The sequence below is a fragment of the Peromyscus californicus genome, unplaced genomic scaffold, assembly GCF_007827085.1.
Source record: "Peromyscus californicus insignis strain IS unplaced genomic scaffold, ASM782708v3 Scaffold_9__1_contigs__length_137607984, whole genome shotgun sequence".
NCBI classification, from domain to species: domain Eukaryota; kingdom Metazoa; phylum Chordata; class Mammalia; order Rodentia; family Cricetidae; genus Peromyscus; species Peromyscus californicus.
Genome location: NW_026294617.1, coordinates 69,521,004 through 69,545,836, shown reverse-complemented (window position 1 = coordinate 69,545,836; position 24,833 = coordinate 69,521,004). Strand labels below are relative to the sequence as shown.

Sequence of the window (24,833 nt, the reverse complement as noted above, 5' to 3'; positions counted from 1 at the left end):
GGGCTGCCGCTGGGGGGCGGGAGCCTGCGGGCAGCGGAGCCGAGCGCCCCCGCCCCAGCCCCCGGCATGGGCTGGACGGGGCCGCCGGGCGGAGCGCCGAGCGCCGCGCGCTGAGGTGAGGCGGCGCGGCGGGCCAGGGGTGTGGACCGGGAGGGCCGGCTCTGGGAGGCCCGGGCTGTGGTGCCATGGCGAGCGGCTGTGGGAGGCTGGAGAGAAGGCTTCCCCGGGATGGGGAGAGCCGGTCGCTGTGCGCAGGCTGGGAAGATGGGGCGCCGAAGGGGCGCGCGGAGAGTTGGGGTGCGAAGAGTTATCTGGTCCCAACCTTTAGGTGCCCGGAGAGGGAGTTTGGGGATGATAGGGTTTGTCCCGCGAAGGTGGAGGTCTCTGCGCCCCAGGAAAACCGACGGTGCCAGGGTGGTTAGCTTTGGGAGCTCAGAGCTGTGCACTGGGTCCTGGACACTGTCCTTGCCCAGGAAAGGAAGGTGGCCCCTGGCGTGGTTGTTTTCTCCTGCCTCACCGACCTGCTAGTTTCCTCTGAAGACTCTTGGTCGGAAAGGAGTGGAGGCCAGACCCAGAGGAGGAGCCCTTTTCCTTCGTGGAGCGTTGCCTCCTTCCCAGGGCTGGCTATTTTTATCCCAGATGTGGCTGCAGAGGGGGCTGGGGTAGGGTGACGGGGCAAGGCGACGTGGCTGATGGGCCTAACCGGTTTAGAAAACCCAGGATATCCTGAGAGGGGGACCCTGTTGCCAGTGATTTCTATTACTGTGCCCCCTTCGAGGATTGGGGCAAACTTGTGTGGAGTCTCCCCAGGGTCTTAGAGGTAAAAGAACTTTCCTGCTCCGTGTCCAGACTTGGCTCTTGGTGGTCAGCTAGTTCCACTGTTAACTTTCAAAGGAGGAAGACGCAGATCTTAGGGCTAACGATGCTTGATAGCCTCCCACCAGGGTGGGGCTAGGTAGGAGCCAATAATGCCCACCCTGCATCCTTTCCTTTAACCTCTGGCTTCGCACCCCACCCTCCCATGACTCATGCTCTAGATTGGGTGGAGACCCTGGCTGGGGCTCTGGAAGAGGGCTTGGCATCACCAAAATGTGCATGAGGTTTTCTTCCTGAGCCAAGGGGCCAGCCCCGTTGCTTGCCACAGTTGTGGAGAGTCAGGAGTGAAAGGAACTTACGCCCCTTAGGATTGTCTGCTCTGAGGTCAAGGAGGGAGTGTGTGTTAGTGAAGGGAGAATTGGTGTGGGTGACTGGGCTGGGACCAGAGTCAGTAATTATAGAGATTGGGCAGACAGGCAATTAGTAGCTCTTGGGGCTGACAGGCTGGAAGCAGGGCAACCAAGGAGGGGGGAAGACTTTCCGTCTAAAGGAAGAGTTTCCTTGGCCAGGACTGCACCTTTTTAGGAGAAAGAACACGGAAGGGTGGGAGGAAGCAGAGGCTCTCTGAGCCTGTATCTAGTGTCGTACTGACTGGACTAGCCTGGGGGAAAGAAAGGTGACTTCAGCAGGGTTGCGAAGACCTCTCCGATGGCCCCAGAGAGGGGCTGGCCCCGATTGCAAGGAAGTGGTTTGGGGACTGTCTGCAGGAAGTGGTGGCCATGTCTCTGATGAGAACCCCTCCGGGGAGAAGGTGATAATGGAAGTCCCAGTAATGAAAGTGGGGGTGGGGACATTATGAGCTTTCTAGAAGGGTGGGACGTGCCCACCCGGTTTCCTGATGCTCTGCCAGGTGTTTCCTGGCTCATGATATCTCCACCCAACCTGCGAGGGGAAATTCTGCTTTCTAGTACAGGCTGCATTCATTGCTACCAGGAGGGCACATGGGACATCCATTAGTTCCTGAGGGAGATACCTTGAGAGCACCTCACTTGTCAGTATCTGGTCTCTTCTAGGCCCTTCTCTATAGGTTTTGGCTTCTGTAAATTCTCAGTCCCCTCATGTTATTCAGGACAGAGGGAAGACCCTCTCTTTCACTCAGGTATCCGTATCAGAGCCGGAAGAGGAGAGCGTTAATGGAGTTGGAGGCTGTCGGGGACGGCAGGGGCATAGCTAGGATGATCTTCAGATTGGGTCTCATGCGGGGAATGAAGAATTCTCGACCACGTGCGTCTGTTGCTTTCTTGCAGGGTCTCCCATGGGATTGCTGGAACCTTGCTGGGTGAGATGGCACTGTGTGCAAAAAAGCGTCCCCCAGGTAAGAGCAGCAAGGAGCGGGTCTCTGGGACCGCGATGAAAGTGGCTGTTATTATGACTTAGGGAGCCAAGGGAAGAGGGACAACTAGTAATGGTTCCGAGAAAAGGGGGGTTAAGCCCTTTAGGCGTCTTGGGGCGCGCGGGGGGGGGGGCGGGGATATCCTAAGAAACCGAATTGCTCATTTCATCCTTGGGCTGATGTTCAGCTGGGACTGCTAATCACCAGCCAGGACTCAAAGCACCTGCAGCTCCTACTCTTGGGCCTGGGCTTTTGGGCTCTGGCCTCGTTTGCCTACCCACCGGAGTCCTCCTCGGTTTCCCGCGGAAGGAGGGGGGTGTGGGCTGAAAGCCGTTGCCCAGGACAACGCGGGCGGTCGGCTCTCCGGCATTGGCTGGGGGAGGGGGCGGGGCCGCGCGCTGGCTTTCGCCTACGCGGCACTGGCAGACTTCAGCTCTGCAGTGGGCGCGGGTGGGGCGGAGCCTGGGGCGTGGGCACCGCGTTCCGGACACTCAAAGCCCCACCTCCCGCCTCTGTCGTGGGATTCGGGAGTGGAGCTCCTGCAGAGCTGGTGGTCCCAGGCGCAGGTGGCCGCGAGGATGGTTTGGGCTGCGGGTGGCGCGCGCGCCCAGCGGCCGGGGCTCCCCTCTGCGTGGCCGCAGCTCTTGCGCCTCCCCGGGGGGCCGCCCCATAGGCGCCGCTGAGGCCAAGGACACAGTGCGCCTTCTTAAAACGGGATCATGACGGTCCCCAAGGAGATGCCCGAGAAGTGGGCCCGGGCCGGGGCGCCTCCATCTTGGAGCCAGAAGAAGCCCTCTTGGGGGACAGGTAACGGGGAGACAGTGTCTGGCAGCTCTCACATCTGTGATTTGCCTCCTCTGACCTCCGCATTTCCTTGTCCTCGGTCTCCCTCCCCATGCTCTTTGCAGGCCCTTTGGGATCCTCCTCCTCCTTTTGCATGGTCCTTGGAGATTAGGGACTCAGTAGGCAAGGGGACCCTCTGAGGGAAGTTTCTGGTTGTCAAGTGTCTGGTTTGTCTGGTGACTCTGTGGCCTGGAGTTTGTTACTGCATTGTGCTTGTTGGGGGAAGAGGTCTAGACTATCACCTGGGATTCTTGGTCAAATATAAGGTGGCAGGCTTACTGCATAACCAGTTTACTCCTTTTTAAGTCTGCGGAGGGACCCCTTCGTAGGACATCTCTTATTCTTAGCCCTGGAATTGGCACTTGCAGCCTGGGGGTCTTCAGGGTTTAGGTTAGGTGCAGCTAAAGAAGGGTCGTTAACAGTGACATTTCCGTTTAAGGAAAACATCTGTATGTGGTAGAAGAAAGATCGCAGTGTAGCTCATCTTCTCTCCATTGCTGCTCAGTCTGCATGACCCACATCTCTGACACACACACACACACACCCACACTCGAAGATGAGCTTTGCAATAAGATGATGTCATTGTCCACCAGTCAGAAACTGCTGATGGTGACATGTGACAAGAGGCTCCTTTAGAGACACTGCACGTGGGCCTGGGATGCTGCCGCAGAGCAGTTCCAGGGCACTGTGACCCCCTCTGTCTCGGCACCACCCACCATGCTCCTCCGCAGATTAGGGTGAGAACGGTGCGATGAGTAGGTTTGCAGTGGTCTCCACGAGGAAGGGAGCTTTGTGCCGGCAGCACCCCCCCTTGATGGTCGTGATGGACGTGTTATTAACAGGAGCAGAGGGACCTGGGGATGCTGGGGAGGGGGGGGACTGAGTGCTCCGGCTGGAAGGTCTTGACGGTTGATAGTTAGGAGCAGAGAACTGCCCTGAGGAGTGGAGGCGCAGCACTTGGAAGACTGAGGAGGACGGAGGCCAGCCTGCATCACACAGTGAGACTTTGTCTCTAAAAGGGAAGTGGGGGAGTAGCATGCGGGGCCCTGTTTGCCGTTGGCAAACTGTGGACTAGAGCAAAGAGTTTAATATCACCAAAGCTGTGTTCTGTGGAACCCTCACAAAGGTTGAGTAGGCCAGACACAGTTCGCTCCTTCTGACCTCAGCCTCATTCTATTGCAGAAGAAGAGCGGAGGGCGCGGGCTAATGACCGTGAATACAATGAGAAATTCCAGTATGCGGTAAGTGGTCCCTCTTCCCAGAGCTGGGAGGGAAGGGTATTGGAAGATCTGAGGCTGAGGCTGGTGGCTGAGGGAAGGGTGCTGGGGGGGGGGCGGGAGGGAGGCAGGGAAGCATCATCTTTGGCCCAGTTCCCATCTGCTGCTGGGCTGACTTTTCAGGCTTTCTATCACTAAAGCAAAATACATTGGCCTGGAGAGACTTTCTTTCCCCCTCCTCCTCCCCCTGTCCCACACCTGGGTTGCTGGAGAGGCAGTGTGTGCGGTAGGTTCGGGAAGTAGGAAGAGGCAGCCCCAGCCTGGCTCCAGGTTGGGGTGACGGGGGCCTCTCTCAGCGTCTCTCTCCTGTTGCCGTAGAGTAACTGCATCAAGACCTCCAAGTACAATATCCTCACCTTCCTGCCTGTCAACCTCTTCGAGCAGTTCCAGGAAGTTGCCAACACCTACTTCCTGTTCCTTCTCATCCTACAGGTAAGTGACCTCTCTCCTGTCTTCTCTGACTCACAAAGCTGAATAAAGCCGAAGAAGAGGAAGGGTCGGGGCAAGAACCCCCTGGATGGGGGCTTCGGCAGCATGCCTCTCCGCAGCTGCATGCCTCTCGGCAGCTGCATGCCTCTCTGCTCTTTGCAGCTGATCCCCCAGATCTCCTCCCTGTCCTGGTTCACCACCATTGTGCCTTTGGTTCTTGTCCTCACCATCACAGCTGTTAAAGATGCCACTGATGACTATGTGAGTTGTTGACCTTCTGCTGTTCCTCGTCACCTCCCCCTCATCCTTCTCTCCCTCCCCCGCCACTTTTATTCGGTACAGTCCCTTGGTGACCTTGGTGTCCCTTATGGTGCAGCTAGATCTGCAGTGCCTAGGCTGAGGGCTAGGCGGGGGCTTTCGGGAGAGAGTTGGTCTGTGGGCCGCTGTTATGGAGCACCAGGATGCTCTGAGTTGCACGGGTCTAGTTCCAGGCGCGGGGAGAGAGAGAAGGTGTCTCACTTTCCCCGGTTCTCTTTCAGTTCCGCCACAAGAGTGATAACCAGGTGAATAACCGTCATTCTCAGGTGCTGATCAATGGAGTGTGAGTGACTGTTGGAGACCAGGGCTCTGGGGAGGAGGGAGGTTTCCATGGGAACCTTCATAGTTACCGATGGCCTCTACTGCCTTCTCTTTGCCACAGCCTCCAACAAGAGCAATGGATGAATGTCTGTGTCGGTGATATTATCAAGCTAGAAAACAACCAGTTTGTGGCCGTAAGTGGCAAGGTGCCTTTTCAGTCTAGGGTGTATTCATCCTCTTTGTTAGAAGGGGACAGTTCCTTCCTGGTTTTCTGTTGCCTCTTAACACTTGTGGAAAGAGATTTTCCCAGACAGTGGGCTTCTGGGTCATATTAATATGCTTTTTGAATTCAAAACAAAAAGAATACATCTCTATGTCGGCCACAATGGCATGGCTTTTAATGCCCGAACAGAGGCAAAGGCAGAGAGAGATAAGGCCAGCCTGGTCTACAGAATGAATTTCGGACCAAACAGGGCTCTATACAATGAGAGACACTATCTCAGAACAGCCCAGAACCAAACCAAGCCCCTCTGCTTACTGGAGGATGATTGCCACTGAGCCCGCGGAGGGCAGAGGCTGTGTCTCAGTTCTCATCAGGCTTTCTGTGCAGGCGGACCTCCTCCTCCTCTCCAGCAGCGAGCCCCATGGGCTGTGTTACATAGAGACCGCAGAACTGGATGGGTGAGTGGCATGTTTGTATCAATGTCCTTCTCCTCGTGCCCTTAGGGGTAAAAGATTGTTTGAAGGAGGATCCCAGGCCTGGGTTCTGCACTTTTTAGAAAACTGGGGAGTAAGAAAGGCTCTGGGGGCCGGGCGGTGGTGGCACATGCCTTTAATCCCAGCGCTTAGGAGGCAGAGGCAGGCGGATCTCTGAGTTCAAGGCCAGCCTGGTCTACAGGGTGAGTTTCAGGACAGACTCCAAAGCTACACAGAGAAACTGTCTCGAAAAACCAAAAAAAAAAAGAAAGGCTCTGGATATGGTGAACTTTTCTAGGCTAAGCCATTGAGGGTCAGGTGCCCAAGGATTGATTCCATGTGCTGGGAGAGGCCAGGACTCAAGGGTATTTATTGTTCTTCCAGAGAGACCAATATGAAAGTACGCCAGGCGATTCCAGTCACCTCTGAGCTGGGGGACATCAGTAAGCTAGCCAAGTTTGATGGTAAGTAGTCCTGGAGCAGCTTTGGGTGCAGAAGGTGGGCTGTGATTTGAGTCCATGTTGTATCTTTTCTTTGGGCTTCTGGTTGTGACTGTGCAGGTCTCTGGACATTTTCGGGAGGGACATGTCTGGAATGCCGGGTGGTGCTGTTAGCTTTTGAACTGATGGTTATTTCAAGTGAGCTTCATGGCTGATGGTGTACTGAGAGAAATTCAGCTCTTTCCTTTTGCTCATCGCCTAAGAACAGTGGTTACCTTCCTTATAACAAGTCAACCTGTGTAGATGTGTATGAGAAGTCCGTCTTCTCTCTTCCTCTCCAGTTCTGTCCTTCTTATGTAGCCATATTAGCTGACAGATGTAGCTAGAGTTTTCCAGTCCTGCCTGGCCCACGGTCAGGACAAATCTCTCTCACCTGCCAGTCCCGCAGCTGCTCAGACCCAACCAAGTAAACACACAGAGACTTCTATTGCTTACAAACTGTATGGCCATGGCAGGCTTCTTGTTATCTAGTTCTTCTATCTTAAATTAATCCATTTCTATAAATCTATACCTTGCCATGTGGCTCATGGCTTACCAGTACCTTACACCTTGCTTCTCCTCGTGGCGGCTGGCAGCATCTCTCTGCCTCAGCCTTCCACTTCCCAGAATTCTCCTCTCTCCTTGTCCCGCCTATACTTCCTGCCTGGCTACTGGCCAATCAGCACTTTATTTATACAGAGCGATATCCACATACAGACAGCTCACTTACACATGTGTAACCCTGAGTAACTGTGATCTTACTAAAACCTCTACAACTTGCCCTCTGGCTCGTTAAATACGTGTGTTGGTTATGTACTAGTCTTGCTAAGACCTGGCTGGCCTGGACCTCCTTGTGTAGCTCGGGCTGGCTTGGAACTCACAGAGATCTGCCTGCCTCTGCCCTCTGAGCGCTGGAACTGCAAGTGTTACGCCACCACACCTGGCCATCATAAGTATCTTAGCACCACATAAGGAGTTTGCCTTGTCCTCTGTGGCGACCGAGTGTTTCAGAGATCGGCCTCTTCTTGGCCATGTGTAGTCTTTTGTTCCAGTAATGCTTGAATAAAAGGTGTCACGGCCTGTTCTGTGTGTGGAATAGTCTCACGTTTGTGATTTTTGCGGGGAGAGCTGAGGAAATGGATCAGATGTCGAAGTCCTTACTGTACAAGCTCAGATGCCCACCACCCGCATTAAAAGCCGGGTGTGGCAGCACCCCTGCAGTCCCAGCCATCAGACACAGGGAGGCTTCTCAGGGTTTTTCTGGGCATCTAAGCTGGCCAGTCGTTGAGCTCCAGGTTCAGTAAGCGAGAGACCCTGTCCCCCCAAAATAGGGTAGAGGCCGGGGAGGTGGCTCAGCGGGTAAGGGCATTTGCTGACAAACCTAACTGCATGAGTTGAGTTTCTGGGAAGAAAGCACTGGATCCTGCAAAGTGTCCTCCACATGTGCACCATGGTATGTGTGCGTCCACACATGCTTGTGCTCGCACAGGCACGCACGTGTGCACACACACACACGCAAATAAGTGTAATAGAAAAAAGTGGGAGCAATAGCGGAAGAGACCTCTTGTTGACTTTGGCCCCCACATGCATGTGAGTGGGCACATGCATATATTACACACGCACACGCACAAACACATGGTATTTTGGGGTCTAAGTGTATGTACATTTTTTTGTCTGCTGCTAGGGATGAACCTTGGACCTAGGCAAGTGCTCTTCCGCTGAGCTACATCCCTGGCATGAATATGTGTACTTTTAATGTTAGTTCATGCCATCCTATTTTTTTTTTCCCCTGTGTAGTGGAGGATGACCTTGAACTCCTGACCGTCCTGTCCCTACCCTCTGGAGTTCTGGATTACAGGCAGGCACTGCCATACCCAGTTTATGTGGTGTTAGGTATTGAATCTGGGGCTTCAGTGCCCTATTCTTTTTCCTCAAGTCCTGCCATCAGGATACCAATAGCTTGTGTCTTTACAGCACCCTCCTTCCCCGACACACACACACACACACACACACACACACACACACACAGGGCTACTTTTTCTACTATAAACTTTTTTTTTCCCCCACGAAGGTCTTAGTATGGGGCTCTGTGGCCTAGAATTCTATGTAGATCAGGTTATCCTCAAACTCTGCCACGTGCCTCTGCCTCCCCAGTGCTCGGATTAAATGGTGGCACCACTTTAAAAGTTGTATTATGTTGTGTGTGTGTGCGTGCGCGCGTGCACACACACCACATGTGCAGATGCCTGGAGAGGCCAGAAGAGGGTATCAGATCCCCTGGATCTGCAGTTGTAGGTGGTTCTTAGCTACCCAAGGATGCTGGGAAATAAACTCTGGTCCTCTGGAAGAACAGGAAGTGCTCTTAACCACTGAACCTCTCCCGGACCTGTAACCGCGAGCGTCATGTGATTGAGCTCTGAGCAGTGGCGCCTCTGTCTCCCATCCAGGTGAAGTCATCTGTGAACCTCCCAACAACAAGCTGGACAAATTCAGTGGAACACTGTACTGGAAGGGAAACAAACTCGCCCTGAGCAACCAGAACATGCTGCTGCGCGGCTGTGTGCTGAGAAACACCGAGTGGTGCTTCGGGCTGGTCATCTTTGCAGGTGAGCCTCCTGGCGTCCCTCGGGGTGTGGGGCGGAGCCATGGGGCTGGTCCTCCGTCCGGGCGGCAGCCTCTTCCCCGCCTCGTGCTTCTGTTCCAGCGGCACTCAGTTTGTTGATTTGGCTTCCCGTTATTGTCAAGGTCCCGACACCAAGCTGATGCAGAACAGTGGCAGGACGAAGTTCAAGAGAACGAGTATTGACCGTCTGATGAACACACTGGTCCTCTGGGTAAGCAGCCTTCCAGACGTTCTCCCGACAGGGCCTCGGCCTCCTTGGGTCTTCTCTGGGCAGCAGCCAGGCTTGGCTGCTCAGGGCCAGTGTTTATTTCAGACTTGGAAGATGTTATTTTTAAAAGCCTTAGGAACATGCATGAATCAACAACTTAAAGTTAGAATAAACCACCCCTTCTGTGGGCTTGGTCATGGTGGCATCTTAACATGCATGTGACCTGTTAGCTTTTGCCAGGGACAAGAAGGCCTTCGTGGGGATAGAGTTGGAGTTAAAAGAAAAATTCCCACTGGGAAGATGGTTAGCAGGTCCTTCCCCATCTTCTAAGGATGAAGGACCCCAAGGGGAAAGTTTTCTGTGCTTGTTTTGACAATTCCTGAGTCCTTCTGTTTGTCTGGAATTGGATTTCCATCGGTTTCCTGCTTCCAATATGCCAGCTTGGGAAGCCTGAGGGCAGCCAGGGTTGAGTTTCCCTTGGCTTTAAAGGGTTTACAGAAGCCCAGGCTGAAGTGGGGTTAATTCCTCAAAGGCTCTTCCTGCCCCCTGGTGGCCACTCATTAGGATGACACCTGCTTTTTGGAGCCACAACATAGGCGCAATTTTGGAAGTCGTTGTTGGAAACCAGACAGTGATCTCCATTGTTCCCTCTCTGTCCTTTTTCTCACTCAGATAAAGTCTTGATCTGTAGTTCAGACTGGTCTTGAACTCAGGATCCTCCTAAACCAGGCCTGGGGGCTTACACCTGTAATCTCTGAGTTTGGGAGGCTGAGGCAGGACAATTGTCCCAGGCTTGAAGCCAGACTTGTCTTAAAGCAAAAAAGTGAGAAAAGGCCTTAGGATGTAACTGAGTAGTAGATTGCCTACCATGCACAAGGCTCTGCGTTCAGTTCCTAAGAAGGAAAAAGAGGCATTCTATACAATAAATACATTAGAGTATTCTGTTGGCCTTGTGTGGACTAGCACAGGCAGATAGGTTTTTAATTGTATCAAAAGTAGCTACCCTGGCTTCACCCTCAAGGACTCCTGGGAGTTCCAGATTGGGAGCTACTTAATGTTTCAGCTCCCCTGTCATATGGAAGAGAGAGGACTGAGTGCTATAGTGGTGGATGAGCACCCGTCATGGTCCCTTACAGTAGAAAAGCATGAAGGTTGCTTGAGCTTTTAAGGGCCCAACATGTCAGAAGAGCCTCTTCAGGGCGCGCATGACTTTTCGAGCTCTCTAAGTCTTGGCCTCGTCTGTGCTTTTCATTCCTTAGATTTTTGGATTCCTGGTCTGCATGGGAGTGATCCTGGCCATTGGCAATGCCATCTGGGAACACGAGGTTGGGACGCGCTTTCAGGTCTACCTGCCCTGGGATGAGGCGGTGGATAGTGCCTTCTTCTCCGGCTTCCTCTCCTTCTGGTCCTATATCATCATTCTCAACACGGTTGTGCCCATTTCACTGTATGTCAGGTATGTGCTTTCTCTGCCCTTGGCTCTCTGCAGGGAGCTCAGGTGGTTCTTGGTGACTTCTCCAGGAACATGAAACCCTTGACAAGGACTATGGAGTCCTCCCTATACGGTGACCGTTTTATGTTACCTGTTCATTTGTGATCAGAGTTTCCTGACATTCGGATTAGAGTGGGGTAGAAACTATTGATTTATCCAGCATCACATGCTGTTGCATGCCTATTCTGGGAAAGAAGTACAGAGATAAACAAAAAATCCATCTCCTTCCCTTGTGAAGCTTAAGTCTGATAGAAGAAGAAAACCCTGAATGTGTCCTAGAACAGAAGTTGGTCTACCTTGAGTCTTCTGTGGAAAGCTGGGGCTGCTGAGCTCTGTAGGTCATCCCTGCCCTCCGAGGGGCAGACTGGCTGACCCGGGACTAGAACCAGTGCCAGCCCCTGAGGTAGCATGTGATAGGCACCAAGAACACTCCTCTTGAGGGCAGGAAGAGCGTTGCTCCGAGCAGTTAGGCATCTGTCTCAGATGCAGAGAGGCAGCTTGGGGGATGTTGGGGAAGGGCTGGGGAGGAGGGGAAGAAGCTGGGAACAGGGACAGGCAGATGAGAAGCTGGGATGGTGTAGGAGCAGCTAGGAGCTTCAGCCATGAGCAAGGAGCTCTGGGGGAGAGGTCTGGAAACAAGCTTCCTCTAGATCGTTAAGGGTCTTTGATCTTTGTCCGTGGACCTTCAGGAATGGTTTTTGAAAACCTGAAGGCTATGATCTAAGAGTCTGGAGGAGTCCTTTAGCAGTCGTTGGCTGGCTGTGGTGTGTAGCATGTGTGGGACATTAAAAGGAAGGAGAATGTGAAGCAGAGGCCAGTGAGGACAAAGGAAGGAGGGGGCGGAGGAGGAGGAAGAAAAAGAATCCAGAGGAGTCTTTCCTACACAGTGCCTGCATTGGAGATAAGGGAGCCTGTGACTTTTTGTTGTTGAATCAGTCACAATGTATCCCATGCCATTTTAGAGCTGGCAATCCTCCTGCCTCAGCCTCTCTAGTGCTGGGATTGCAGGTCTGTACTGTCATACCAGGCTCAGCCTGTGGCAGTGTTTTGTTTTGTTTTTCAAGACAGGGTTTCTCTGTGTAGTTCTGGTGCCTGTCCTGGATCTCACTCTGTAGACCTGACTGGCCTCGAACTCACAGAGATCCACTTGGCTCTGCCTCCCAAGTGCTGGGATTAAAGGTGTGCGCCACCCCCGGCGCCTGTGGCAGTTTTAAGAAAGGCAGTTTAAAGAGTTGCTCAGAACTCTTCCTAGCTTTCATTTTAGTTAACAAAATGCCCCAAACTGCTCAGCTCTCCTCACCAGCCAAATCCTTGTGATGCTGACTGAAAAAATGAAGGGTTTCTGAGTATCCGGTGTGGCCTTTCTAGAGCAGGTGGGAGGGCGTCAGAGGGTCGGGGGTTGACTGCTACCTACTGGTAGCCATGTGACCTCAGGCTGGCACAGTCACTTAGGGCCTCACACGCTGTCTCTTTTCCCTTCCCACGTGAAACCTGTGTCCTTCTCTTCGTAAGGGTGTTTTGATAGACACTGAATTGGAAAATACATATAAAAAGTTAAATTACCTTATCAGTCTGGCCTGGTGCCTCATGCCTGTATTCACAGCACATGGGAAGACTGAGGCAGGAGGACTGCCGCAAATTTGAGGTCGGCCTTGGCTCCAAAACAGGACCCTGTCCCCCCCACCACACACCCCCAAAAAAACAAAAAACAAAGGCAAAAACCAACCACAACAGCACCAGCAAATCCCTTTGCAAGTACTGGGTGCTGCACCTAACACTGTCTTGATTCCTTTGCTTCTTCGCTGTTATTTAAATGTTTTGCTTATGACCTAATTTTGTCTTCCCATTTCTGTGCTTTGCTGTGCCTGCTTTGTATCTGAGTTCACTTGGAGCTCTTGGTAGCTGCCTAAGAACGTTTTTTGTTTTTTTTTTTTCTGAGTTGCATCGGCATTCACGTCTGGGGGAGGGTGGGAGGAGGGTTGATTAGCTGCCTGGGGAAAGGCCATGACAACATTCCTATATCTCACTTCTTTACCCAGTAACAAGATCCTGATAGGAGCCTCAGGCACGCTGAAACAGGGTTCCGGATGTGTGGCCCACTGCTTGGCCATCCTGGACCCAAACGTAGGGCTCTTTTCTGGGAATGTTAACATCCCGGCTCCTAAAAGTAATGATTAGGGGAAGGTCCCCACGTTCTCTCGGCCTCTGCTTTCCAGTGAGGAAGTGAAGCCCCGCCTGCCCTGGGCGGTGAGGAGTGGTGGGGCTGGGAGCCTCCTGGGCTTCTCCCCAGCGGGACCTCTTGGAACTGGTTGCAGCGTGCACAGCACCCTCATTATCTCTTCTCTCTCCCTTCCTTCCCTCTGCATTTTCTCCTCTTTTTCTCTGCATGGTTTCTGTATGTAGTTCTGAGGTAAGAACTGGCCCGGTGCCTTGTGTGCAGTCCTCCTCCTTCTCTGCCTGTGCCGTCCGTCCGTCCATCCGTCCGTCCTGCCCAGAGCCTTTGCACCTTTGTGTGGAGAGAGCATCAGGAGGGTCGGGTTGGGGAGCTCCACCTGCAGGCTTCCCTGCCCCTTCCCGTCCAGGTTCCCTGCCCAGGTGTCTTCTCCGGTCCTGTTCCTCCCCAGGCCCAGCGCCTGCAGCCAAGGCCTGTGCGGGTGGGATGCTCCCTTCCCTTCCTGCTTCCCAGGCCTCACCTCCTGTCCCCTATGCAGTGTGGAAGTCATCCGTTTGGGCCACAGCTACTTCATCAACTGGGACAAGAAGATGTTCTGCATGAAGAAGCGGACGCCTGCAGAGGCCCGTACCACGACGCTGAACGAAGAGCTGGGCCAGGTGGAGTACATCTTCTCTGATAAGACGGGCACCCTCACCCAGAACATCATGGTGTTCAACAAGTGCTCCATCAATGGCCACAGCTATGGTAAAGTGGCACTGCTTGGGGCTGGGCTTAGGACTTGCCTGGAAGGATGGTGGGACTGGGGCCCCTCAGTTGTCCTGACACTGGGTTTTCCTTCTTTCCTCTTCGGTACAAGGGGCCGTGAAAGGGTGTGCTCCGTATCCTGTGCCAGGAATTGTACTGAGAATCCTTTCCGTGCCCTTCCTTGGAGCCCTCTCACTGATCTTAGGTCTTACTCCAAGTTATTTGACGTGAGCCCCAAGACACTGGCCTCTGGGCATCTGGCCAGGGTGGACCTACCTTGGCTGCCCAGTGGAATACAGGCTCCCCTGTTGCTGCCAGGGGCCCTTGTGAATCTCTGGAATGTAACTCCAGTCTTCCTAGTGTGGGCCTGTCCTAGTGGCTTTGAGGCTGTGCTGCTGGGATGGTGTGGGGCAGGGTGTGTGTAGGTGTGAGGCCCTTCGGTAGCTGTTTTTTGCACTAACATAGACCTCACTGCCAGAGTGTAAAGCTTTATCTGCTTTCTGGGCCTGGAAGGTGCTGGCACCCCAGCAGACCTGGAGTGCTGGTAGGGGCAGGTAGAGTTGGAGCTGCCCTTGTGGGAGAGCTACTGGAGGTGGCTGGGATGGGCATGGCGAGCAGCGGACACTGGAGCCTTGTGGCCAGGTTCCTGGACTCTAGGATCCTGCGGGATGAGTGTGGTGGCTTCTTCAGGGTGAGCGGGCCTGAGGGCCTCACAGGCCCATGGGGTCTGCACTAGAGGCTTTCCCGTGCTGCTGTGGAAAAGCCCAGTGATGATGTGCTTTTCCTTCTGTTGGGTGTGTGTAGGGGACGTGTTTGATGTCTTGGGACACAAAGCTGAACTGGGAGAGGTAAGATCCCGTCTCTGACTGTTCTTTATGCCAGTTAGATACAGTCTGGGCGTCTGGCTAGCAATGGCTGGCATAGATGGGAACAGTGTGTTATGTGGGCAGGAATGGAGGACCCAGAGAAGGATTTTAAAAGAGAACTGGAGGGGGCGGGGATTGCTGATTGAGGCACACCTGTAATCAGCTCAGCACTGGGGAGGCGGTAGGAGGAGGATCACAGCTTTGAAGCAAGCCTGGCTTACGCAGAGAATTCCAGGCCATTCTCCCAGGCTCCACAATAAACCCCGATTTCAAAGAAAAGGGGAAAAAATCAAAGAAAGCCCAGCTAGACTTTTGAGTCAAAGGTGGCCAGGATCTTGGCCTCTGCTACTAAGAGGTGGGAGGGTGGGACCGTCAATTTTCTGGGGTATAGCCTGGGAGCTCAAGAGTCTTCTTGCCTGTTCCAGAGACCAGCGCCTGTTGACTTCTCCTTTAATCCTCTGGCTGACAAGAAATTCTTGTTTTGGGATCCAAGCCTCTTGGAGGCTGTCAAAATGGGGGACCCACATACACACGAGTTCTTCCGTCTCCTCTCCCTGTGCCACACTGTCATGTCCGAAGAAAAGAACGAAGGTGAGCTGAGGAGTTGCCCAGTGCACGCTCCTGGGCGCTGCTGCTCTGCCCTGCTGCTGTGCTGGGGCTTGCTGGGCGGGCGGGTGCCTGGGATGGGGGCCAGTTTTCTGTACATGCTCCTTTCCCCCACCAGGAGAGCTGTACTACAAAGCTCAGTCTCCGGATGAGGGGGCTCTGGTCACCGCAGCCAGGAACTTTGGTTTTGTGTTCCGTTCTCGTACTCCTAAAACAATCACTGTCCATGAGCTCGGTACAGCCATCACCTACCAGCTGCTGGCCATCCTGGACTTCAACAACATTCGCAAGCGGATGTCAGTCATAGGTGAGGCCAGTACTAGGGAGCTGAGGAGACTTGGGGCAGCAGAGAGGCCTGGGTAGGGAAGGTGTGCAGACTTGGGGCAGCAGAGAGGCCTGGGTAGGGAAGGTGTGCAGGAGGACTCTTGATACATTTAGTTTGGATTCTGTCTGAATTTTCTGGCTCTCCTCCCTTGTGCCATTCACAGTGCGGAATCCAGAGGGGAAGATCCGACTCTACTGCAAAGGGGCGGACACCATCCTGCTAGACAGACTCCACCCTTCCACGCAGGAGCTACTCAACAGCACCGCTGACCACCTGAATGTAGGTGATGGCCTGGGGCCTCTTCGATTCTCAACATTGTCCTTTTTATTCCTTTACTTAAAATGATTTATTGATTTGTGTGTATTTCTACCTGTGTGAGGGTGTCGGATACCCCAGAACTGGAGTTACAGACAGTTGTGAGCTGCCATTGGGTGCTAAGAATTGAACCCAGGTCCTCTGGAAGAGCAGCCAGTTGTCCTTTTTAAAATTAAAAAATATATATATACACACACACACACACACACACACACACACACACACACACACACACACATACATACACACACACACACACACACGTGTTTATGTGTATGTATGTGTGTATATGTTCTGTAGTTGATATATACACATGCCACGGTGTGCATGTGGAGGTCAAAGAACAACTTGAAGGAACTGACTCTGTCTTCTACCATGTAGGCTCTGGGGATCGAGCTCATATTTTCAAGCTTGACAGCAAGCACCCTTATTTGCTGAGCCATCTTACCAGCCCACGATGTACTTCTTTTTCTTCTTCTTCTTCTTCTTTTTTTTTTTTTTTTTTTTTTGTTTGTTTGTTTGTTTGAGACAGGGTTTCTCTTTGTAACAGCCTGGCTGTCCGAGAACTCTCTTTGTAGCCCAGGCTGGCCTCGAACTCAGATCCGCCTGCCTCTGTTTCCCGAGTGCAGGGTTAAAGGCGTGTGCCACCACAATGTCCTTTTTTTTTTTTTTTATTTTATTGAATACATTTAAGGTCTCTTTAGTTTCTTTTTTTTTTTTTTTCCTGTGGTGAGAATACTTAAATCAGCCAAGGCCTGATACTGCATTCTGCCTATGATCCCAGTATTTGGCACATAGAATCAGGAGGATGAGGAGTTTGGGCCTAGCCTGGCTTACATGAGACTTTGTCTCTATAAACCACCTGGGAAGATCATCAAAATGGCTCACCAGGTAAAGGCACTTGAGGCCAATCCTAATGACTTGAGTTTGATCCCAGAACCTGTATGGTGGGAGGAGATGGCCGACTTCCTTCGACCTCTGCGTGTGTATGTGCGCACACTCATACAGGCACAAATAACAGAACAACGTTAAACATTTTAAAAATCCAACTGAAGATTGTCTAAGCCATCTGTTGAGGTCTGAGCTGCAGTCCTTCCTCTGTGTTTTCTGGAAGTCCTTTCATTTGCCTTTCCCGACTCCAACTCCAGGAGTATGCAGGGGATGGACTGAGGACCCTGGTGCTGGCCTACAAAGACCTGGAGGAAGACTACTATGAGGAATGGGCCAGGAGACGCCTACAGGCCAGCCTGGCCCAAGACAGCCGAGAGGACAGGCTGGCCAGCATCTATGAAGAAGTTGAGAGTGACATGATGGTACGGAGGGGGCCGGACAGGCTGAGGGTGGAGAAGATGGTGTAGAGCCCACAGCTCTCCTCAGAAGCCCTGTGCTATTTCCAGCTGCTGGGTGCCACGGCCATTGAGGACAAGCTTCAGCAGGGAGTCCCAGAGACCATCGCCCTCCTGACTCTGGCCAACATTAAGATTTGGGTCCTAACTGGAGATAAGCAAGGTGAGGGTACCTGGCGGGGCAGAGTCAGCAGAGGATGGATACACTCATACCACCATGCCTGCGTGGTGCTGGACCACCAGTGGGAAGCATGCTGACCCTGGGGCTTGCCCGCCTGCCTGCCCGCCCGCCTGCCCACCTGTAGCACCTTGGTCTTCTCTTGGCAGAGACCGCTGTGAACATTGGCTACTCCTGCAAGATGCTGACTGATGACATGACAGAGGTGTTCATAGTCACAGGCCACACTGTTCTGGAGGTGCGAGAGGAGCTCAGGTAAACAAGGGCCTGGGGATGCCCTGAACCGTGCCCGGGGACTGGCAGGCTTCAGTTTTCCTCTCTGCCGCTGTCCTGGACCCCCCCCAGTTTCATCCCTGCCTTCACAGGAAAGCCCGGGAGAAGATGGTGGACTCATCCCACACGGTGGGCAATGGCTTCACCTACCAGGGGAAACTCTCTTCTTCAAAGCTCACTTCTGTCCTGGAGGCTGTTGCCGGGGAGTACGCCCTGGTCATCAATGGGCACAGCCTGGTAAGGCTTGCCATCTCTAGCTTGGAGCGGGGTGTCAGGCAGGAGAATGCTCAGACCTTGTTGAGTGCTTGCCCAGAGCTCTTCTGTTCCTTGGCAGAGATGGCTGTGAACACTGTTTATGCCTTCTCTCAGTATGGCCTTGGAATCTTATCTTGCATTCAACGTCCCTTGACTTGAGAGAGGGAGGGATCACAAGGGACCAGAAGAACCGAGGTGTTTCCTGGGAAGACTGGGACTGTCATGTTTCTCCGGGTTTCAGGCCCATGCCTTGGAGGCTGACATGGAGCTAGAGTTTCTGGAGACAGCATGTGCTTGCAAAGCTGTCATCTGCTGCCGGGTGACACCCTTGCAGAAGGCACAGGTGGTGGAACTGGTTAAGAAGTACAAGAAGGCAGTGACACTTGCCATTGGGGATGGTGCCAATGATGTCAGCATGATTAAAAGTGAGTGTGGGCTGCGCGCATGCGTGGGCTGGGCAGGGGGGCTGCAGTAGTAAGGTCTCAGGACCAGGGAAGAGTGAGTGGAGTGGGGGCTGTAACCGGGTGGGAGGGATCTGAAGTATGTGGTCATTCTTCATGTCGTCTTTTGTCTCTGCAGCTGCTCACATTGGTGTGGGCATCAGCGGGCAGGAAGGGATCCAGGCCGTCCTGGCTTCCGATTATTCCTTTTCACAGTTCAAGTTCCTGCAGCGCCTCCTGCTGGTGCATGGACGCTGGTCCTACCTGCGCATGTGCAAGTTCCTCTGCTATTTCTTCTATAAGAACTTTGCGTTCACCATGGTCCACTTCTGGTTTGGCTTCTTCTGTGGCTTCTCAGCCCAGGTAGCAAGTGTTTCTAGACCTCTCTGCTGCATCTCTGGAAGTTCTGTAAGGGAGGCTTTAGTGAGATTTCCTGAGGGCTTGAGTTCGGATCCCCAGAATCTGCGTAGAAGCCGTAGAAGCCCGATGCAGCAGTGTGAGCCACTGTGCCTATAGGGGGTGGGAGTTGGAGAGGACAGAATCTCCAGAAGCTGTGGGCCAGCTAGCTTGGCTTACACAGTGGCAGAGACTGTGTCTCAAACAAGGCAGAAAGCTGAGGACTGACACCTACTGGTGGTTCTCTGATCTTCCTGCACACCATAGTGCACACATGTTCCCCAAACAAATCTCTTACATACATGATGAGCAAATAAATGCCTGAGAGCAGACGTTATGTCTGCCCTGTTAATCGACCCATTGTTTAGTGCATGCATTTAATAAATGTTGGCTTTTCTTTTCCCTTCTTCCTTTTTTTTGGGGGGTGGGGTGGGGTGGAGGGAGGGGGTGAGGCATTGTTTCATGTAACACAGGCCGATCCTCTTATTTCCTGTGTAGCACTGGTTGGCCTTGAATTCTGAGTCTGGGCATGGTGTGCACACTTACAATCCAAACACTCCGTAGGTGGAGACAGAAGGGTTGAAAGTTGGAGGTCGGCTTGGGCAACATAGTGAGTTCCATGTCAGCTGGAACCACATAGGAAACCCTGTCTCAACATAAACAACCTAAAAAGAAAGTGTGTGTTGGGAGAGTGGAGATCTTAGGACCTGAGGGAGGTTGTTAGGGTGGCTTGGTGGTGCGGAGCTGTCTTTTCTGTGCCTGATTCCTAGAGGACATTGGTTGCTCACTCTCCTGCCCCATTCTCTTCCAGACCGTGTATGACCAGTATTTCATCACCCTGTATAACATCGTGTACACTTCGCTCCCAGTCCTGGCCATGGGGGTCTTTGACCAGGTATGGGGGAGGTCAGTGGTCAGGCTGGAAGGAGAGAATGCTGCTGTGAACTGTGGTCTGATATGGCAGGTGGGGGACAGTGCCCCACTCCAGGGGACACTTCCCGATGGGGAGGGAGGAGGATTCTTTCCATCTTGGAGGGAACCTGTCATTCCCCTGGGTTGCTGAACACAGATTGATTGGGAGAATCTGGCTTAAGCCTGGATCTGTTATCCAAGACATTAGGAAGGGGGAGCCAGGGGGAGCATCTGTCTGCCCTTGACTGGAGAGCATCACTGTGGCAGCTTCTGGGGCCCTTCCCTCACAGGATGTCCCGGAGCAGCGAAGCATGGAGTACCCTAAACTGTATGAGCCGGGCCAGTTGAATCTGCTGTTCAACAAGCGCGAGTTCTTCATCTGCATTGCCCAGGGCATCTACACCTCTGTGCTCATGTTCTTCATCCCCTATGGGGTGTTTGCAGAGGCCACTCGGGACGATGGCACCCAGCTGGCAGACTACCAGTCCTTTGCAGTCACTGTGGCCACATCACTGGTCATTGTGGTCAGTGTGCAGGTATGAGGCCATCCCTCAGGAAGGAGGGGGCCTTCCGTCCCTAGGGCTACCCTCAGCACCACATCTCTGTATCTGATGGGTAGGATTTTTGGGGGGTACTCCTACCTGCGATAACTCTTTTTTGCAGATTGGGCTGGATACAGGCTATTGGACAGCCATCAACCACTTCTTCATCTGGGGCAGCCTCGCTGTTTACTTTGCCATCCTCTTTGCCATGCACAGCAATGGGCTCTTTGACATGTTTCCAAACCAGTTCCGGTTTGTGGGTAAGTACCTGTGGCATCCTTTTAAATCAGTGATGAATCATACCGGTCTAGGAACAACAGGGTAGACAGGTGGCACTTCCCAGTACTTTACGTGCCAGGTACATAGCAAGGTACAGTGTAATGTCAAGGGGTAGTTGACCCAGGCCCTGCTGCCGAGGAGCATCTATGTCCCTGAGAGCGATGAACAGCCCGTGCCTGGCTGTGGAAAGTCAGAACTCGGAGGAAGTCGGGGCAGCAGGCTTCCTGGTCAGCAGAGTGCCGATGGGGATGGCCAGGGGTAGTCCTGTAGATGAGACTGCTGTTAGTGAGCAGAGTTAGGAGGGTGAAGGTGCCACTTGGCTCTTGGAGAGCTAGGGTGGGGCCGGAAGCCTGGGGAACCAAGGGAGGAAAGGCTGAGAGGGAGCTTCTCTCTGCCTGACCTGAAGTCTTCATTTACTTTGGCATCAAAAGGGTTTTTTTTTTTTTTGTTTGTTATTTATTTGTTTTAGTCTTTCCAAAAGATGGCTTTAGAAAATATGTAGGCTGGCACATGCCTCTAATTCCAGCACCTGAGAGGTGGAGGCAGGAGGATCAGGAGTTCAAGGTCCTTCTCTGCTGCATAGCAAGTTTCAGAATAGCCTGAACTACATGAAAGCCTGTCTCGAAAAAGAAAAAGGTGTGTGTGTGTGTAGAAAAGAGGAACATAGGTTTGAGGCTATAACTCAGCAGAATGCTTGCCTGACATGCACAAAGGCCTTGCTCCATTGGAGGGTTTGAGCAGGAAGTACATAGACCAATTTCTGTTTTTAAAGAGTCATTGTTAACCATATTTGGATAATAAAGTAGAGGCGTACAGGTAGAAACAGATCAGGTAGGGCCTCTGTCAGTAATGGGGTCTTGGAATTCAGTGAGTGTGGGATATCTGGAAAATGGAGCCCCAGCGGGTTAGTTGTGAGTGAAGAAGAGAGAGGAGTGGGTGGGTGTTGTGGTCTTAGCCTAGATGGATGGTAGTACTTCCCTAGACGGAAAAGGCACGGAGCACACTTGGGGTAGAGGAGAAGACAGTCCATTACTTGGGCCATATTAGCCTAGAGATAACTTCACTGAGGCGGTTAAGGAAACAGGTGTGCATGCAGTTTGGGGAGAGTTGGAGACCAGTGACAGAATTCGAGATAAGCACAGAAAAAAAGGGGAAGTCAAAGGTGGCTTTGAGGTTGAGGACATGGAACCATCAGAAATAGCAGCGGGGAAATGAGAAGATCTCCTCTGTCAACTTCGTGACTCCTGTCCCCCAGGGAATGCCCAGAACACCCTGGCCCAGCCCACCGTGTGGCTCACCATCGTGCTGACCACGGCTGTCTGCATCATGCCTGTGGTCGCCTTCCGCTTCCTCAGGCTTAGCCTGAAGCCGGATCTCTCCGACACGGTGAGAAGCCTGGCAAAGCTGGCCAGAGGCCTTGGGGGGCAGCTGCAATGTGACAGGAAAAGCCTCTCTTGCTTGGGTGCTGTGGAGCTGTGTCTGGGCTGTGGGACTCTGGGGGGCTGATGCGGCACAGGGCTACAGAAGTTCCCGTGATGACCCGCTGTGGTGCTCAGGGCCCCTGCACATGGCGGTGCCTGACGCTGTGAGCAGACGCTGAAGGGACTGCTCTTCCCTGTCCCCTCCTCAGGTCCGCTACACCCAGCTGGTAAGGAAGAAGCAGAAGGCCCAGCACCGCTGCATGCGGCGGGTGGGCCGCACGGGCTCGCGGCGCTCCGGCTATGCCTTTTCACACCAGGAAGGCTTTGGGGAGCTCATCATGTCCGGCAAGAACATGCGGCTGAGCTCCCTGGCCCTCTCCAGCTTTAGCACACGCTCCAGCTCCAGCTGGATCGAGAGCCTACGCAGGAAGAAGAGCGACAGCACCAACAGCCCGGGTGGAGGGGCCGAGAAGCCCCTCAAGGGCTGAAGACCTGGCCTGGGACCCCTTGTGTCGGGGACCAGAGCTCACAGGGCCGGTGTCTGGGAACGGCTGGTCCTCCGCCCTGCAGCCTGCCTCCTCTGCCTGGTGGACTGCCCTGCGGGTCTCACCAGTTTATACAGGTGGAGGGACCCCAGGGGCAGAGCAGGGGTTCGGGCCTTGGATAGCGGCCGCAGTGAGGGACCCGCTGTGGAACCAAAAAACATGAAAAACTAAGAGATTGGGTCCACCCCTGTCCGGCTTGGGGTCCACAGGGAGACTGTAATCTCCGTATTTTTTTACTCCTATTCCCCGAGGGGCCCTAGCGCCCCTGTTCCTGAATTACACAAGAATGTATCACGCCGGGAAGCCAGAGACCTGCTGGGCCTCAGCCCCTCACGTCATCGTGTGTCCTCTTGGTTTGTGTTTGTGTCGTTTGGTTCTTGTCTTTTTTTTTATTTGGTAAGTGGAGGAGGCCTTCGTGTGACTTTATGTTATGGTTAATGTCTCACCTCTTCTGGGAAGAGGAGACTGTCACACACTGGGATGCCCTACCTGGTGGAGTGGCTTGGGAGGGGCCACAGCTCACGGGTCACCTTTAGGGTGCCATGGTCCTTGTGGGATACGGGAGCTACCAGATAGGGAGGAACTGTCAGCCTGAGGATGTCGGGAGAATGGAAAGGGAAGAGTGTCCTGGCTCCTTCCTCAGCTGTGCTGCGGCCTCCCCAGGGCACGTGTGAGTTCCTGGATTACCTAAGTCCTGCTGGTGCTGGGCTGCAGCCCAGAGTGGCCCCATCGTTCTCAGTGAGCTAAAGCTGAGTATGAAATGTTGTACTGAGGCGGGGGAAGTAGTTTTCTGGGGTTCCAAATTGAGTCCCTAATTCCTTAGCATACTTGCTTCCATCTTCCCTTCCTGCCCTCCTTATCCGGTGCTTTTTCTACCTACCCTGAGGTGGGACTGAAAAGGGAAGCTGGCTTCTGCTGCTTTGTCCCAGTAACCTAGGCCCCCCACCCTCCGGCCAGCCGGCGCAGCCTCTGGTCGGAGTGGTGGGTGGTGGATAAACCTGTTCAGCCAGGAGACCACTTGCCTGATCTGGATAGAACTCCTTTGGACCCTCTCCTCCGCCTGGCTCCCATGTCAGGGACTTCTTGAGTTAGTTGCTGCCTTGTCAGCTTCCAGAAGAACCCCTTATTTGCTAGCACCTGAGTAAGGGGGGAGGGATGGTGTGGAGCTGGGAGTGGGGTCCAAGGATCTCAATGTTCCATGTAGGAGCCCCAAAGGAGCTGGAGGTAGTTTGCAGTGAAATGGGGCTGTCTGGGTGGGGAGGAGGAGGAGGAGGAGGAAGTCTTGACAGGGGAATCCCTTTCGGCCACACAGTTTACAAGCCCAGTTTCGTGTCTGTTTGTGTGTCTCTTAAGGGGAAAGTCTGATTTTTATACCAAAGAGGAAATGATTTTTTTTTTGTATTTGGTTTGTCTATATTATATAAATGCATATATATATATAGCTATATATATTATTTTTTTTGGTTCTCTCTCATTTTTTTAGGGAGGGAGGAAAGTACCACGTTGCATTGAGCTGTAATTAAGGAACATTCTGTATAATTTATGACATTTCTATAATTGCAAAAATTATATCATTTTATGGATATAAAAGAAAAATACCTTTTTATAAAATTCCAATTTCTGAGAGGTGGATAATTTGTCTCATTTTTGATGGTTACGTAAGACTGAGGGTAAAGCACAGGCAGAAACTCTCCAGTGGGATTTTGAGGGTGGCTGTGGGTGGAAGCTGAGCCTGGGGGCACAGCTCTACACGCTCCTGTGGCTTGAGTTTCAGTAGGACTGTGGGCAGACACACACATGGACTTTGTGTTCAGCTAGTGGCCACATGATGCTTAGGACCTTGACTTACTGCTGTTCTGAAAGTAGGCCAGCTTAGTCCATGTCCACGACAGACACACATGCAGGTAAGTGCATGTGGAAAAGTACCTGGTAATCATTTTAAGGCTGTTTTATTTATCCAGTACCAGCGATGACTGAACCTAGGGTCTGAGCATAATAGAGAGATTAAAAAAATTTTTGTGTGTGCACATACCCATATGAATGCAGGGACCTGAGAGGGGGCAGAGATGTTGATCTTGTGGGGCTGGAGTTACCGGTGGTTGTGAGCTGCCCAGTGGGTGCAGGGAACTGAAATCGGGTCCTCTAGGAGAGCTGCAGTTGTGCTATGAACCACTGAGCCATCTCTCCAGCCCCTGGCTCTTAGTACACTCTGCCCACTCTTCCTCCATGTTCCCAAGGCTTAAAGTGGGTGATGTAGATGTCCTCTTTAGAGCAGTTCACCTGTCTGTCACTCTTGGTCCTTTGGCTAGTTGTGAGTTTCTGTATTAACCACCACCTTAAATAGAAACAAAACCCCAGGATCTCCTGTGCCCTAGGCTG

The 24,833-nt window shown here is 52.9% G+C and overlaps 1 protein-coding gene across 5 annotated transcripts; it reads left to right on the top strand.

The window, feature by feature from the left end:
* Positions 1-8: 8 nt before the first annotated feature.
* Positions 9-24,078, top strand: Atp8b2 (ATPase phospholipid transporting 8B2). 5 transcript variants are annotated; one of them, XM_052730324.1, is made up of 28 exons: positions 9-115; positions 2,124-2,191; positions 4,235-4,293; positions 4,648-4,761; positions 4,921-5,019; positions 5,298-5,359; positions 5,459-5,531; positions 5,948-6,018; positions 6,418-6,497; positions 8,960-9,118; positions 9,258-9,346; positions 10,603-10,799; positions 13,547-13,755; positions 14,560-14,603; positions 15,047-15,212; positions 15,346-15,534; positions 15,716-15,831; positions 17,016-17,180; positions 17,265-17,376; positions 17,541-17,646; positions 17,757-17,901; positions 18,161-18,344; positions 18,499-18,722; positions 19,567-19,650; positions 19,958-20,203; positions 20,331-20,469; positions 21,744-21,874; positions 22,119-24,078. In XM_052730324.1, exons 2-28 carry the CDS (start codon positions 2,161-2,163, stop codon positions 22,395-22,397), a joined length of 3,573 nt encoding a protein of 1,190 aa, XP_052586284.1. In that variant the 5' UTR covers positions 9-115; positions 2,124-2,160; the 3' UTR covers positions 22,398-24,078. The 5 variants fall into 5 exon arrangements, with proteins under 5 accessions (XP_052586284.1, XP_052586287.1, XP_052586285.1 ...); XM_052730323.1 differs by lacking the exons at positions 9-115; positions 2,124-2,191 and adding an exon at positions 2,649-3,016; XM_052730327.1 differs by lacking the exons at positions 9-115; positions 21,744-21,874; positions 22,119-24,078 and adding an exon at positions 20,958-21,731.
* The last annotated feature ends 755 nt before the right edge of the window (positions 24,079-24,833 follow it).

Coding starts and splice junctions, on each gene's coding strand:
- Atp8b2 (XM_052730323.1), top strand. CDS start 2,929: ATGACGGTCCCCAAGGAGATGCCCGAGAAGTGGGCCCGGGCCGGGGCG. Junction 5,020..5,297: donor AAGATGCCACTGATGACTAT/GTGAGTTGTTGA, acceptor GTTCTCTTTCAG/TTCCGCCACAAGAGTGATAA. Junction 17,377..17,540: donor CCTAACTGGAGATAAGCAAG/GTGAGGGTACCT, acceptor TTCTCTTGGCAG/AGACCGCTGTGAACATTGGC.